The sequence below is a fragment of the Fringilla coelebs genome, assembly GCF_963513975.1.
Source record: "Fringilla coelebs genome assembly, chromosome: 20".
NCBI classification, from domain to species: domain Eukaryota; kingdom Metazoa; phylum Chordata; class Aves; order Passeriformes; family Fringillidae; genus Fringilla; species Fringilla coelebs.
The window spans coordinates 10,169,569-10,183,587 of record NC_140046.1 but is presented as its reverse complement, the minus strand read 5'-3'; the positions used below and the strand labels follow the sequence as shown (position 1 = coordinate 10,183,587).

General features: G+C 50.2%; 1 protein-coding gene across 1 annotated transcript in view; it reads right to left on the bottom strand.

Annotated features, from left to right (window-relative positions):
- Window positions 1-14,019, bottom strand: part of GALNT17 (polypeptide N-acetylgalactosaminyltransferase 17) — a gene marked incomplete at both ends in the record, with an annotated part of 227,164 nt that overhangs the window by 117,318 nt on the left and 95,827 nt on the right. The window contains one exon of the mRNA XM_084218886.1: window positions 13,276-13,473. Within this exon, the coding sequence (XP_084075012.1) occupies window positions 13,276-13,473 (198 nt within the window). The remainder of the gene's footprint in view (window positions 1-13,275; window positions 13,474-14,019) is intronic.

Here is a 14,019-nt window from a genome sequence, read left to right as displayed (position 1 = left end):
GGCTGGGACTGAGAGCTTCTCTCATGGCCAGGAGAGCAGAGCTGTGCTGGAGCTGGCAGGGCTGGGCACAGCAGGGACCTGTGCCCTGTCCTGTGCCCTGTCTGTGCCCTGCCTGTGCCCCTGCAGGCATCAATCCCTGCTCAGCAGAGGGAAGAGCTCGTTCCATTCAGTCCCAGCAGTGACTTTGGGCAGTGCTGACAGAGCAAACCTGAGCCTCCCCCTCTGCAGGCAGTGTGGGGGCTGCTCCCCTGTGCCTCCCACCCTGTTCCCCCCCTCCCAGCCCCAAACCCTCCTCCCAAGCCCAGCTCTCCCGTTCAGACCAGTTTGCTGCAGCTGCAGAGCTCTGAGCTCTCGTGGCAGCGCACAAAAACGCTGACAGATGTTCACCTAAATATTTCATGTATTTTTCTTTTCCCCTCCCAAAGAACTTTTTCCTGAAGACAAAGCACAGAGAGTGCAGAAGGGAAGGACACAGCAGGCTGGTGTCCAGCAGGATGTCACCCTGTCAGCCAGAGCTGTGGGCTCTGCTGGCTCAGTGCCATGCCAGACCAGGACTAATGCCCAAAGAGCTGCAGATTTAAGCCAGGCCTAAAGAAGGGAGGGGATGGGCTGCAGGGCAGCTCTCCCCAGGGCAGATGAGCTCAAAGCAGACCCAGCCCCCTCACACAGCCCCCATTTCTGTGCTCCCTGTGCCAGGCTGGCAGAGCTGAGTGTGCCCAGGCATTCATCACAGCAAATGCAGCAGGAGGCAGAGCCAGCTCAGAACAGCCCCAACCTGAGTGCTCATTAGCAAGGACCTGCTCGTGTTCTGAGCAGCAGAGCAGCTACAAGGCTGCAGGGACGTGAGCATGGTGTTCATTAAGCACCACAGGACCCACCCAGGGTCTGGAGCTGCCTCAGCTGTCAGGGCACAGCCTTGGCCAGAGCTGCTCCCCTGGACAGACATTGCCTCTCCAGGCCCTTTTGGGGGTGTCTGCTCTGGAGAGCCCAGGAATCCCCTGAGCTCTGAGCACTCCCCCCCACCTCTCCAGGTGGGTTCACAGCCCCGAGGCAAAGCTGAGGGGTTCATGGTGGGCAAGGTGGGAGCAGGGATGAGGCAGCACCTCGCCAACCCTTCAGGATGAGCAGGGTGATGCTCCTCCAAATGGGCTTCTGTGGCCAGGCAGCCCAGAGCCAGCCCCAGGTACATCCCTTCCAGGCACTGACAGGATCTGGAGCCTCAAGAAACAGCAACTAAAAGATGTTGCTGGGTGAGCTCACTTCCACAGGAGCACCCAACCTTCCCTGGCAGCGGTGCAGGCTGCCAGTGCCCAAGCTGTGCTTTGCAGGAGCCCAGCAGTGACTGCACCAAGGGCCAGTCTGGCTGCAGACAGCAGCAAATCCCAACTTAGGAGCTGTTCATCCCCAAAGGTGGGGAGGGGAAAGGGTAGGTGCCCCCACAGGGGGTATGGGTGGTTTGGGTTGGGAGGAACCTGAAAGATCATCCTGTTCTACCCTCTTCCACTGTTCCAGAGGGTTCCCAGCCCTGTCCAGCCTGGCTTGGATCCAGGGGCAGCCCCAGCTGCTCTGGGCACCCTGTGCCAGGGGCTCACCTCCCTCACACCCAGGAATTCCATCCTAATATCCCAGCCAAAGCCACTCCAGTTTAATGCCACCCACCTTGTCCTGTCCCTCCTTCCCCTGTCCAAAGTCTCTCTCCAGCTCTCCCAGAGCTCCTTCAGGTCCTGCAAGGTCACAATTCAGTCACCCCAAAGCTTCTCCTCTCCAGGTGAGCATTCCCAGCTGTCCCAGCCTTTCCTTCCAGCAGAGCTGCTCCATCCCTCTGCTCATCCTGGAGCCTCCTCTGGGCTCCTGCAGCAGCTCCAGCTCCTGCCTGTGCTGGCCCAGGGCTGCAGGTGGGCTCTCAGGGACCACCAGGACCTTGCCAACTGCTCTCCCCCAGACTTCCAAACCCGTGCTCTGATGAAGGGAGGTGGCTGTGGCTGGCTGGGCTTGCCAGGCTCTGCTCATACCCTGGGCACACACTCCAGCAGCACCAGGAGAGCATCCCAAGGTGGAACCTCAGCAGGATTTAGCTCAGACTCTCCTGGAGAAAGCAGCAGGTCTGGGCTCAGGGCAGGGAGGGAGTGGGAGTTTATAAAATCTGCTGTGATCCAAGGCAGAGCCAGCTGAGGATGAGAGCAGGGATCCATTTTTCCTTTAATTCAGTCTAGGCCCATTTATGCAGCACTGCCTGCAAAGGACAGTGACTGAAAGCTCACATGAAAGGAAATCATCGCCCTCAGCTCTGGCTCTCAAACACTCTTTAAAGCCTCTCTGATGAAGGGCTGCTCTGCTGTGTCACCCAGCTCCATTATCACTCCTTTGTTTTCAGTCCCCACCCCCAAAGTCATTAAATACTTGCTTTCTAATGAAAATTGATTGGTTTTGGCCAATAAATCACTTAAAAGCCATCTGCCAATGAAAAAAAAAAAATCAAAGAGCCAAATTCCCCCAACTCCTCCTCGAGTATTTTTCCCCTCTGCTTTGGATTTAGAGGGAAAATATATTTGGATAATCCATCAACAGCAGCTCTCTCCTGGGAAGTGTGAACAGACCACAGAAAAGGCTCAGCTTGGCTTTGACTTCCAAAATCACTTCATGGACCACTCGGAAACAATTCAGCAGCAGGGTATGAGCTCTGAATATTGGTGCTGCCCCAGATTGTTTTGTTTTCATTAATAAGATTATTGCAGTGAAAACAGGCTCTCTGAAGCTTAATTTTCCAAGCAATTGTTAAATAATTCAATACCCATCTTTTCTGTCTCTTTAAAGCCTCTGAAAAATCAAAACCCTTCACAAATTAAAGGCCAAATCCTGTTTACTCTTTCCATTTCTAAAGCGTCTCTGACATCAATAAAGGCTGTTTTTGTGACTTGGGCTCAGATTAAAGTTCTGTCAGTGTGAATATTTTTTATTTTTTCAACCAGGAGCATAATTTTTTTTTCTCTTTTAATCAAAATTATTCTCTTATGCAAAGCTCTAAAAATACAAAAGCAAACCCTTCCTGTGTGGCCAGCGTGGTTTTCTTCATAAAAATGGATTACATGAACATTTTCTACCAATAAATTACAGCTCCTTTCAGGAAGGAGAATCTGCTCCCTTGCCTGTAACTCTGTTCTCCTGAAGGGACAAGCCAGAGGCTCAGTGTCCTTGCCCAGTTTTCAAGGCCCTTCAGGGAGAAACTGAGCTGGACCAGTGCTTGAAGGAGGCCTTTAAGGTTTAATTTTAAGCAGTAACAGTTGATTTGGCCAAGAATAATGGTTTTGTAGGATCATAGGATATGCTGGGCTGGAAGGGACTCACCTAAATATATAAATAAATATATAAAAATATATACATAAATCAATATACATAGAAATAAAAATATAAATAAATATATAAATAAAATCAAGGATCCAACTCCTGGCCCTGCACAGACCCCCCAGCAACCCCACCCCTCCAGGCCCTTCTCCATCTCCCTGTCCCTCCTTTGGATGGTCTCCAGTGTCTCTGGATCTGTCTTATACTGCCCCAAACTGCCCCCAGAGCAGAGCAGAGTAGAGCAGGACAATCACACCCATAAAACCTTTAAAAAGTGCCCCCTGGTTCCCAGGACAAGATGGCATTTGCACCATCAGCAAAGAGCAAAGGAAGACTGCCTGCATTCATTTTCATCCAGGAATCACTGGAACAGCCAAGGAACAGCCAAGGAACCCCCAAATCACTTCCCTGACTCCAGACAGCCCCTTCTACAGCCCCTTCTCAGGCAAAGCAGGAAATGTTTTGGTGACAAGAAGTCCCAGCCAAGGCTGGGCAGGGCTCCAGGGGTTCCATCTGCACCAAGCTGGCCTGAAGGCTCAGCACCCAAGGGTGGATCTCCCCTGTCCTAGGAAAGGCACAGCCTTCCCTGGGGCAGGTAGTAATCCTGAACACAAATCCCACTCCATGCCCCAAATGTCCCACCCAAAGAGGCTCCAACTCTGCTTTTTCCAGGTCCCTTGGCCAAAGCAGCCAGGCACGAGCCCATCCAGGCCCCTCTGCTGTCGCTGTGACAGCTCTGGGGTGGCTCTGATGACAGCTCTGCCCATGGCCCTGGGAAGCTGCACACACACAGACCCTCCACTCCAAAAGCTTTTCCCTAATTCAGAGAGAATCACACAGCTTTGGGCCCTCTCCCAAACCCTGGGGCTGGGTGGGGACCTTGCCAGGTTTCAGCGAGGTTTGGATCTCCTGCTCTGGATGCAGCCAATCCTGAGGGGAATCCTCCAAGAATAGAGACCTGAAACCAGATCCAGCACTGACATCCATGGGGACCTTCCTCATCCCTGGGCTGCTCCAGGGACACCAGCCTCAGGTGCACCCTCAGCACTGGCTCCCCAGGCAGTGACATCAATCTGCCCATCCTGTAAAACCTGACACCATCACAAAGTGTTACAGAGCCTTCTTTTACACTTGGCACTAAATTAGGTGACATTAAAAACCAGCAGATGAAGAATTCCTCATAAAGACGCCCAACAGCAGCAATCCGAGCTCCAACATGTCCATGGCAGCTTTCTCACACCACAGGGAATCTCTGGGAAGTTTAAGAGCTTCAAATTAGCACACCAGGGAGTGAAAGTCACTTTGTGCAGCCAGTTGAGGATCACTCCTCCCAGTACCGTTAACATAAAAATCGAGAAAGTCAATTAAAATTTTTATTATGCGGCCTCAAATCATCCCCAAAAAACCCTCAGCACTAAAAGGAAAACCCAGACTGAGAACACTGAAGAGGTTCTTGCTGGAGCACTTTAGAAGCTGATAAAGCACTTGATGGTTTTAATTTAATCTGGAGCTGGATGACAAAGTTATTGAGGTCATGATTCTGACCTAAATCTTCCCTCTCCTACATTCTGAGCCCAAACAAGACTGACACTAATTAAACAACAACACCAAAAAAAAAAAATCCAAAAATCCCTCTATTTCTTCTCTACAAGGCCAGGTTGAACAGGGCTTGGAGAAGCCTGGCATAGTGGAGGGTGTCCTTGCCCATGGCAGGGCTGGAATGAGATGAGCTGTAAGGTCCCTTCCAATCCCAATTATTCTGTGATTCTGTCATTCTTCTGTCACTTGTTTTCAGGTTTCCAGAAACCTTCGTTATCCATGCCAGCCAGGAGTGACCAAATCTTTGGTTTCAGCTTCACATCCCTGGAAGCACAGGTCTCCAGGAGCTAGGGAGGGATGGGTCTGACTTCTTGAGGTGTTTGCATAAGATCTTTGCAGCAGCTCTTTCCAGAAGCACCAACCAAACCTTGCCTGGGGAAGAGCCCCAGAATCCCAGGAGGGTTTGGGTTGGAAGGGATTTAAAATCCATCCAGTGCCACCCCTGCCTGGGACACCTCCCCCTGTCCCAGGCTGCTCCAGGCCCTGCCCAGCCTGGCCTTGGACAGATCCATGTTGTTCCCATGCTGGACCAAGGTCTGGCCCAAAGTCCTTTGGAGCTCCATGGATTTTGGTGGAAATGATGGTGAGCCCTGACATAGAACTGTAGGGATGGAGGAGAACCTGACTTCAAGGGAGATGAAGCATTTGGGTGGCCAACACAGAGCTTTGGTCTCCTTGACCTGCTCAAGGAAAGCGGCTTCAGAGCCTGATCACCACGGCCAAAATTCATCTTCCTGTTTGATTTAAATTTTATCTGTTTAAATTTTATATGTAGCCATTGAAGAGCTCCGTGAGCCTCCTGCAGCTATTCCTACCAATCCCATCCCATCCCATCCCATCCCACATCTGACACCAGCATCTTCTCACACATTCCAGGTGAGGTTTCCAAAAACAAATTCTCATTTCACCATCCCACATTTGGCTCCTATGGAAATCTTCCCCTCAACTTCCAAATGCCACAAGAGTGAGAACATTTTAAATCATCTTCACATAGAAACAGGAATCTTCCTGCAGTTTGGAGATGTTAAAGCAAGAAAGAACCAATTTTAAAAATATTCAGCATTTTGTACAAATGCCTCGAGACTTTTTTCAAAACAAACCCACAGAAACCCAGGAAATATCCTTAAAATTCTGCCTTTTCCTCACACCTGTGTCCAACAGTTTGCACCATCCCTGAGGTGCCTCCTGCCACCTTGAGCACTCCTGTGGTGGTGAAATTATTGATAAGAGTTTGAGCAAACCTGTGTAAATCTGAGGCTCTGCTGTGCACCTTGCTAACCCTGCCAGGGTGGGGATGTGCTATAGGAACGTCTTGTCCCAGCCATGGAGATCCTCTTCCATCCTTTTATGGCAGTAGAGGTTATTCCCAAGAGCCCTATTCCTCTGGCTATTCCAGAGTCTGTGCAAATCCTGTGTGCAAGAAGTTTCAGGCTGTTACAGCGGCCTGAAAGAAGTCTCAGAGGTTGGACTAAAAGAGGAAAGAAGCAGCATTTATTTAATTCAAATAAAGAAAGCTCTGAGTCTTTGGGCTTTTGAACACCATCATGGGATGAGGGCTGCAGGAAGCCCCATGGAAAAATCAACAGCTAGAGGTTCCTGGAATGAATAATAAATATAATAATGATCCCACCCCAACTGAAAGGCCAGCCCCAGAGAGGGACAGCTCAGCCCACCTGAGCTCTGGGACTGAGGAACACTTTAATTAAACACAAATGCCTTGTTAGCAGCAGAGCCTTCCCTCCTGGGCCACATTCCCACCTGAGCCCCTGTTTGTGCCAGCTCCACCCCGGCATCATTCCCACACCTGGGAGGAAGTTGGCTCTTTCCTAAGAACGCTGCAAATTCACATTTCTGAGGCTCACAAATTCACGTTTGTGAGGCTGAGGCAGCAGGTAATTGGGTGGGTTAATTAACATTATTTTCATCTTTATAAAAAACCCCCAAACCTATCAGCCTTTCTATTCTTTCACAAGCCATAACTCTCAAACCCCATTTCCTCCTCACAATGATCTTAATTCTAATTAAATGAGCTTTTGTCTTCCAGCAGCAGTAAAGATGAAGTGCCACATAAAACATCTGCAGCGTAGCCCTGTCCAAAATCCACTTCAACCTAAGAGCTGGCGTTGGTTTTTAAATTTTTGGTTTTGTTTTTATTAGGGTTGGGTGTTTGAGATGGTATTTTGTGTTTAGATTTAGATGTTTATTATTTTTTATTTATACTATCACTTTAGAAGTTGTGAGTTTTATAATATTTTATTAGTAAGTTATAAAAAAGTTTTGTATTTTGTATAAAACTATATTTAAAAGATTTTAAAACTTTTTTTTATAAGTTTTTAGGGAAAAAATTAATTAAGAATATTTAATTATATTTAATATTAATTATATTAAATATAATTAAATATTATTAATTAAATTTAATATTTAATTTAATAATATTTATTATATTACATATATATCATTAACTATAATCAATTAATTAAATATATAGTATTTAATTATATTTAAATTATTTTTCTTTTTAACTTAATAATTAATTATTGATGTTCTGTAATGTAGATTTTGTTTAATTATATAGTATTATTTATGAAGAAGGTGAAGAAGATGAAGAAGAAGGATTCAGTTTTGGTTTAAAATTTTCATTTTGTTTTACATATATGTTATATTTTAAAACTTTAAATTTTAAGGTTTTTATTAGGTGGTATTATATATTTTAAATTAAATTAGATACTCATAATTTTAGTTTTATTATTTAATTTTAGAAGTTTTTTTTAATGGTTTTAGGTTAAATGTAGTGGTTTTTTGGGGGTTAGAATTTGTTAGTAGAGAAAGTTTAAAATGTTTAGTATTTAGGGTTATAACAAGCTGTCTCCAAGCTGCATCCATGCCCGGCAGGCTTGGGAAGAGGCTTCCCATCACCTCTGGAGCCCCCTGAGGGCTCCTCCAGCCCCAGCACCTCCTGGGGCTGCTCACTGAGGGAGCCTTGCAGCCTCTGCACAGCCTCCCGTGGAAAACACAAAGAGGAAGTCAGGAAATTCCATGTATTGTAAATAATCCTGTCCATCCAGGGTGGTGGTGGAGGTGCTCAGGAGAGGAGTGGATGGGGCATGTCCCAGTGTGGGGCTCGGGGCTGGAGCTGAGGCTCTGGGAGAGCTTTTGCAGCCCCAGGGGCTCTGTGGCTGCAGGGACAGCAGGACCTGGCAGCAGAGCTCAGGTGTGACAATTCCTGCTCTCAGAACGTGTGTCCAGCCCCCTTCCCTGCTCAGCTGGGTGTCCCTCAGCCCAGGGCTGCTCAGGGGTCACTCCCTGGGTGTGTTTAACAAAGCCTGGATGTGGCACTGGCTGCCAGGGCTTAGATGAGATGTTGGGGCTGGGTTGGACTCAGTGATCTTGAAGGTCTCTTCCAACCCAGTGATTCTGGAATTCTGTGATTCTGTGGCTCCTGGGTGAGACCCAGGGCAGGAGAGCATTCCTTGTTTTCCTGGAGCCATCAATACCTCACAGCTGTAATTACAAATCCTGGGGCTGCCCTGAAGCCCCATCAGCACACGGAGCCATAAATCTCCAGATCTCAGCAGCTTTTTGACCAAAGCTGGTGTGACACAACCAAACCAGGTCAGGCAGGAGGAGCTGCTGGCTCTGGGGTTCACACCAGTGAAACAACAGGCTCCAGACCTCAAGGAACCTCAAAGGAGCTCATGTTCTGTCAGTGGGAAATAAATCATTGCTGAAGATGCTAAAAACCTGGATCCCACCATGGGATACCCCAGGACCAGGTCATCAATCTGCTGTTTCACAGCATCTCCAAAGATCTCTCTTGGATTTCCCACAGGACTCTGAAAGAATCAGCTTCCTTCCATTTTTTGTAGCCTCAAAGGTTTTCTGGAAGCAAACTCTGACCAATGCCTGTCATTAATACCTGGATAAATCCTGGCTGCATCTCCACAGCAAAGCCCATCCAGGCATGGAACACAGGCACAGATCCCCTCCTGACACAGCTCAGCACCAGGAGATCCCACCAGCTCTGCAGGAGCTCACTCTGCTGGACATCAGGATCTCTGTGATGACCATTTTAAATCTCATTTTCTGTCTGCTTCTTCTGGCAGAGCTAATTCAGACATGATCCATTACCCTGCAATCACAATTTTATCTCCTGCACAGAGGCAGGCAGAGCCTGGCAAGGAAAGCCTGGCTGTGAAACCAGGCCCAGCTAGTGCTGAGATTGGGGGGATCTTTGGTGTATCTGCATTTGAAATGTTAAGGTGACAAAAATACAACAGCTGATGTATTGCAGACCCCAGGTATTACAGCAGCATTTCTCCCAGGGATTAAGGGAGGCTATTTCTTGCAGGATATTACTGGATAAAGCAGGAGCCTGGAGCCAGTTTGAGACTGGGCCATATTTTAGACAAATTTCATTTCAGAGGCCATCAGCTCTCTGCCTAGATAATCATATCTGGGAATTAGCCAGGAGAGAAATCTGCCCCAAAACATTCCTATATTCTGTCTCCAGTCCCCACTGAATGTATTTAGTCACCTCTGGGCTCACAGGGCTGGAGCAGCTCTGGTGGGCAGGGAATTCCTCCTGGGGCTGCCACAGTCCCCATGCACCAAGAGTAAACCCCAAAAATAGGGAATAAACTGCTTTACTTCACTCCCACCCTTTTATCCTAAGTATCTCTTAAAAACTAATGTACCTCTGTATGCTATAATTTCCTAATTTCCTCTAATCCCATGCATAATTACATGGAGCACTGCACTGCATCCCTTCCATGCAAACATTGCTACCAAGTGCAGGATTTTCAGAGCCTGATGTGACAAAGAAATAACTGCAGTCATTATTTCTGCTCTGTGTGTGGGTACACAACAGGACAGCACGTGTCATTAGCTTCCTGTTGGGGACACTGCCCATTTATCTTCTTCCTGATCCTCCCCCAGTGCCTGCTGGCAATGTTATTTCACTGGTTTAACATGAAAATGTTATTTCAGTGGTTTTACATGTTTTTTATTTAACGTGGCTGGGAAGTTCCTGGGTGTCTCAGGGCTGTGTCCTTCCCCTGGTTCCTTTAAACCCCTGGGGCCTCAGCAGCAGAATCCACATTTCAGAAGCCTTTAACAAAGGTGTCTCCAGAACCCTGCTCTGATCTCTTTTTCCTGTTCCTTCCACTTAGCAGTGCTCAGAGCTGAGGGGCAGATCCCTGGCATTGCCTGGCTGGGGCTAATGGAGCATCCCCTGCTCCAGGGCTGTGTCCAAAAGGGATGTGGGAACCCCAGATAAACCTCTCCCAGCTCCTCCTGCCAGTGTTTGCCATCAGCTGAAATGCAGAGATGTGATGCTCAATGCCCTGCTCAGACTTTAGCACCATCCCTACATTACTTTAAGGTAAAACAAGCACCAGAACAACCTAACAGGACCTGCAGGAGCCAACTCCCAGAGCAAACCCTTCCCCCCTGCAGCTGCACATCAGCTGCAGATCCACCCCCAGCAGCACCTCTGGCTCTCAGCACCAAAGCAAGGAAAACTGTGGAGCTGTGAGAAGTGACCAACATCCCTGTGACCCCTTTCACTCCTGGCTCATTGTAACCCCTAAACTGGTTCATACTGGGGAGCCTGAGGAAACACATCCAAAGAACCAAAATCCTCCTGGTGTAGGTTTTGACCTCCCCACTCCATCTTTCCATGAGCACCCAACCCTCCAGCTCCTCACAGGGATTTCCTCAGCTCAGAAACTCCTCAGCTCACCACCCTCTGCCTTCTGACCTCCCCTGCCACCAAACACCTTCCAAAAACCAACCAAACCTCACCTCCCCTGCCACCAAACACCTTCCAAAAACCAACCAAACCTCACCTCCCCTGCCATCACACACCTTCCAAAAACCAACCAAACCTCACCTCCCCTGCCATCACACACCTTCCAAAAACCAACCAAACCTCACCTCCCCTGCCAGCAAACACCTTCCCCAAACCAAGGCTGTCCCTCCCCACGTGGCTCTGCCTCACTTGTCCTTCACCCCCCCCCCCAAGTGCATGACACAGGGTAAGACCCCATTCTGTGAACACAACAGAGCAGAAGGTGTTACCAGACCTTTAAATGTCATATTTGGGGGTCCAGTTTCCTCAGTCACCTCCAGTGAGAGGTGTTGATACCCAGCCAGCTCCCAGGGTGGTGTCACAATCACAGGGGACCCTCCCTGTGCCAAAGCTTTTCCTGTATCTCCCAACTGCACCACTTTAGTTTAATAAAAGAGTTTGTTCTTTCTTCCTTTTTATATTTACTGGCTGAGAAAGGTTTATCCCAGCAGTGTTGATCCACTTTTATCACCCTCCAGAGGCTCCAGCAGGAGCTGCCAGCAGCACTCTGCTCACACCTCACCTGCAAAGGCTCTTCGGTTCCTCAGCTTTGCCTTCTGCATGGCCCAGCCCTCCTTTAACAAGTCCAGCAGCCTGAATTTGGTTAAAATAACTGTTTATTTGTCAAAGCCCTGACTCCTGTCCAGAATAGGCTGACTCCAAACTAAACTAATTCCTCCATTGAGGGCTGAATGTGCTGCCTGGGACAAGGGAGCCAAAGGAGTAACAAGAAGTCTCTGTGTGAATGGGAACAGACCTAATTTCAGCTTCCAGGGATTATGTCAGTGACCAAAACAGAGTTGTTTTGGTTCAGGATTCCCATCAGGCAGGGATCTGCACTCATGCATCTGCTCTGTGCCTGAGGACAAGGCTTCTCCAGACAAACCATGTCAGGGTCCAGGTGGATCCCACCCACCTGGCCAGACACCACTCCTGATCAGAGCATCACTGTGATATTTGGGGGCTCTGAAGGGAAAACCTCTGAGCTGTGTACACAGAGCAGCCCCAGCTCCCACCCACAGCCTCCCCTCCTGCTCTTGCCTTGGGATCATCCCACCCATGAAGCCTGGCAGGGCTGGAGCACATTTCAGAGCTGCCAGCCCTTCAGCTGGAGTGTTACAACAGCCTGAGACACATTGTTCCAAAGCTTGCCCTGGGAGGAGAGGACTCTGCATTGAGGGAAACACAGCGCTGTGCTCCATGGACCCACCCTCAGTCCATCACATGGAACCATCTCCTCCTTCCTCCTGGTTTGCACACCAAAATGAGGCAAAGCCACTTTGTCACCTGCACTTCCACACCAGATCTGCACAGCTCCTGCACCTCCCTGGTGGGTTTGTTACCAACACCCTTTTCCAAATCCCTGCATCCTTCCAAATCCTCCCTGGCCCATGTCACAGAGCTGGTGGGGGTTATGACATTGTCCCTACCTCTCCAAGGGACCTTCTCACTTCATCTTCCTGCATTTTCATAGAACCATGCCATGGTTTGGGTGGGAAGGGACCTCAAAGCCCACCCAGTGCCACTCCTGCCCTGGGCAGGGACACCTCCCACTGTCCCAGGGTGCTCCAATCTCCATCCAGCCTGGCCTTGGGCACTGCCAGGGATCCAGGGGCAGCCACAGCTGCTCTGGCCACCCTGTGCCAGGGTCTGCCCACTCTCACAGTGGGCCCTTCCAGTATCCCACCTAGCCCTGCTCTGTCTGCAGCCATTCCCCTTTCCTCTGCCACTCCAGGGCACTGTGTGTCCCTGCCCAGCTCTCCCACAGGCTCCCTCAGCAGCTGGATGCCTCCCTGCCCTCCCTGGTGCTGCTCATGAGTTCCCCAGCCCTGAGCAGTGACTACCCCAGCTCTGGACCCCCATGTCCCCTGGTCCTGCTCAGTGAATGTCCCAGCCCTGAGCAGTGAATGTCCCAGCCCTGAGCAGTGAGTGCCCCAGCCCTCTCAGTGAATGTCCCCAGCCCCTCTCAGTGAATGTCCCAGCCCTGGGCAGTGAGTGCCCCAGCCCTGGGCAGTGAATGTCCCCAGCCCTCTCAGTGAATGTCCCCAGCCCTCTCAGTGAATGTCCCCAGCCCCACTCAGTGAATGTCCCAGCCCCACTCAGTGAATGTCCCCAGCCCTGGGCAGTGAGTGCCCCAGCCCTGGGCAGTGAATGTCCCCAGCCCTCTCAGTGAATGTCCCAGCCCTCTCAGTGAATGTCCCCAGCCCCGCTCAGTGAATGTCCCAGCCCTGGGCAGTGAGTGCCCCCAGCCCTGAGCAGTGAATGTCCCCAGCCCTCTCAGTGAATGTCCCCAGCCCCACTCAGTGAATGTCCCCAGCCCTGGGCAGTGAGTGCCCCAGCCCCACTCAGTGAGTGCCCCAGCCCTGGGCAGTGAATGTCCCCAGCCCCACTCAGTGAATGTCCCCAGCCCCACTCAATGAATGTCCCCAGCCCCACTCAGTGAACGCCCCCAGCCCTGGGCAGTGAGTGCCCCAGCCCAGCTGTACCTGATGGGCAGGGAGGGGTCCCCGGCGTCCCACCAGTCCTTGGGGGGGCTGATGTACATGCACCACAGCTCCCAGCTGTAGCCGTGGGCAGAGTTCTCGTAGCGCTGCACCTCGAAGTTGTCCTGCTTGATGTTGTCAATGGAGGGCAGGATCACCCTCTTCCTGTTCTCCTGGATCCGGGACAGCACCGGCTCCGCCCTGGGGAAGGGACAAAGCACAGAGAGAGCCTCAGTTCACTGCAGCTCCACTCAATTCCCTCCCAGCATCCCATCCAGCCCTGCCCTCTGGCAGTGCGAGGCATTCCCTTCGTCCTGTCCTTCCATCCCTTGTCCCCAGTCCCTCTCCAGCTCTCCTGAGAGCTTCCTTTGGTTCTGGGATCCACTCAGAGCCTTCTCCTCTCCAGCTGAACAACTCCAACTCTCTCAGCTTGTCCTCAAAGCACAAGTGCTCCAGCCCTTCATGTTCCTCCTCTGGACCCACTCCAGATCCATGTCCTCCTTGGATACAAACCTGGTCCACAGGCTGGAAACCTTCCCTTCTGTACAGCAAGGCAGGAAGGGTGTGCTTGGTTCTAACCATGCCTGAACTACTCCAGACTTCCCCCAGATCCCAAAACCCTGGGCAGAACAGGTACATTCTGGAAAGCAAGACTGTTTTACAGGTATTTTTTCCCTTGGGATGCAGTTTGATGACTCTGTAGCTAAAAAAATTCATCTCTGGTACGTGTTCAGAGCAGGGGGTGTG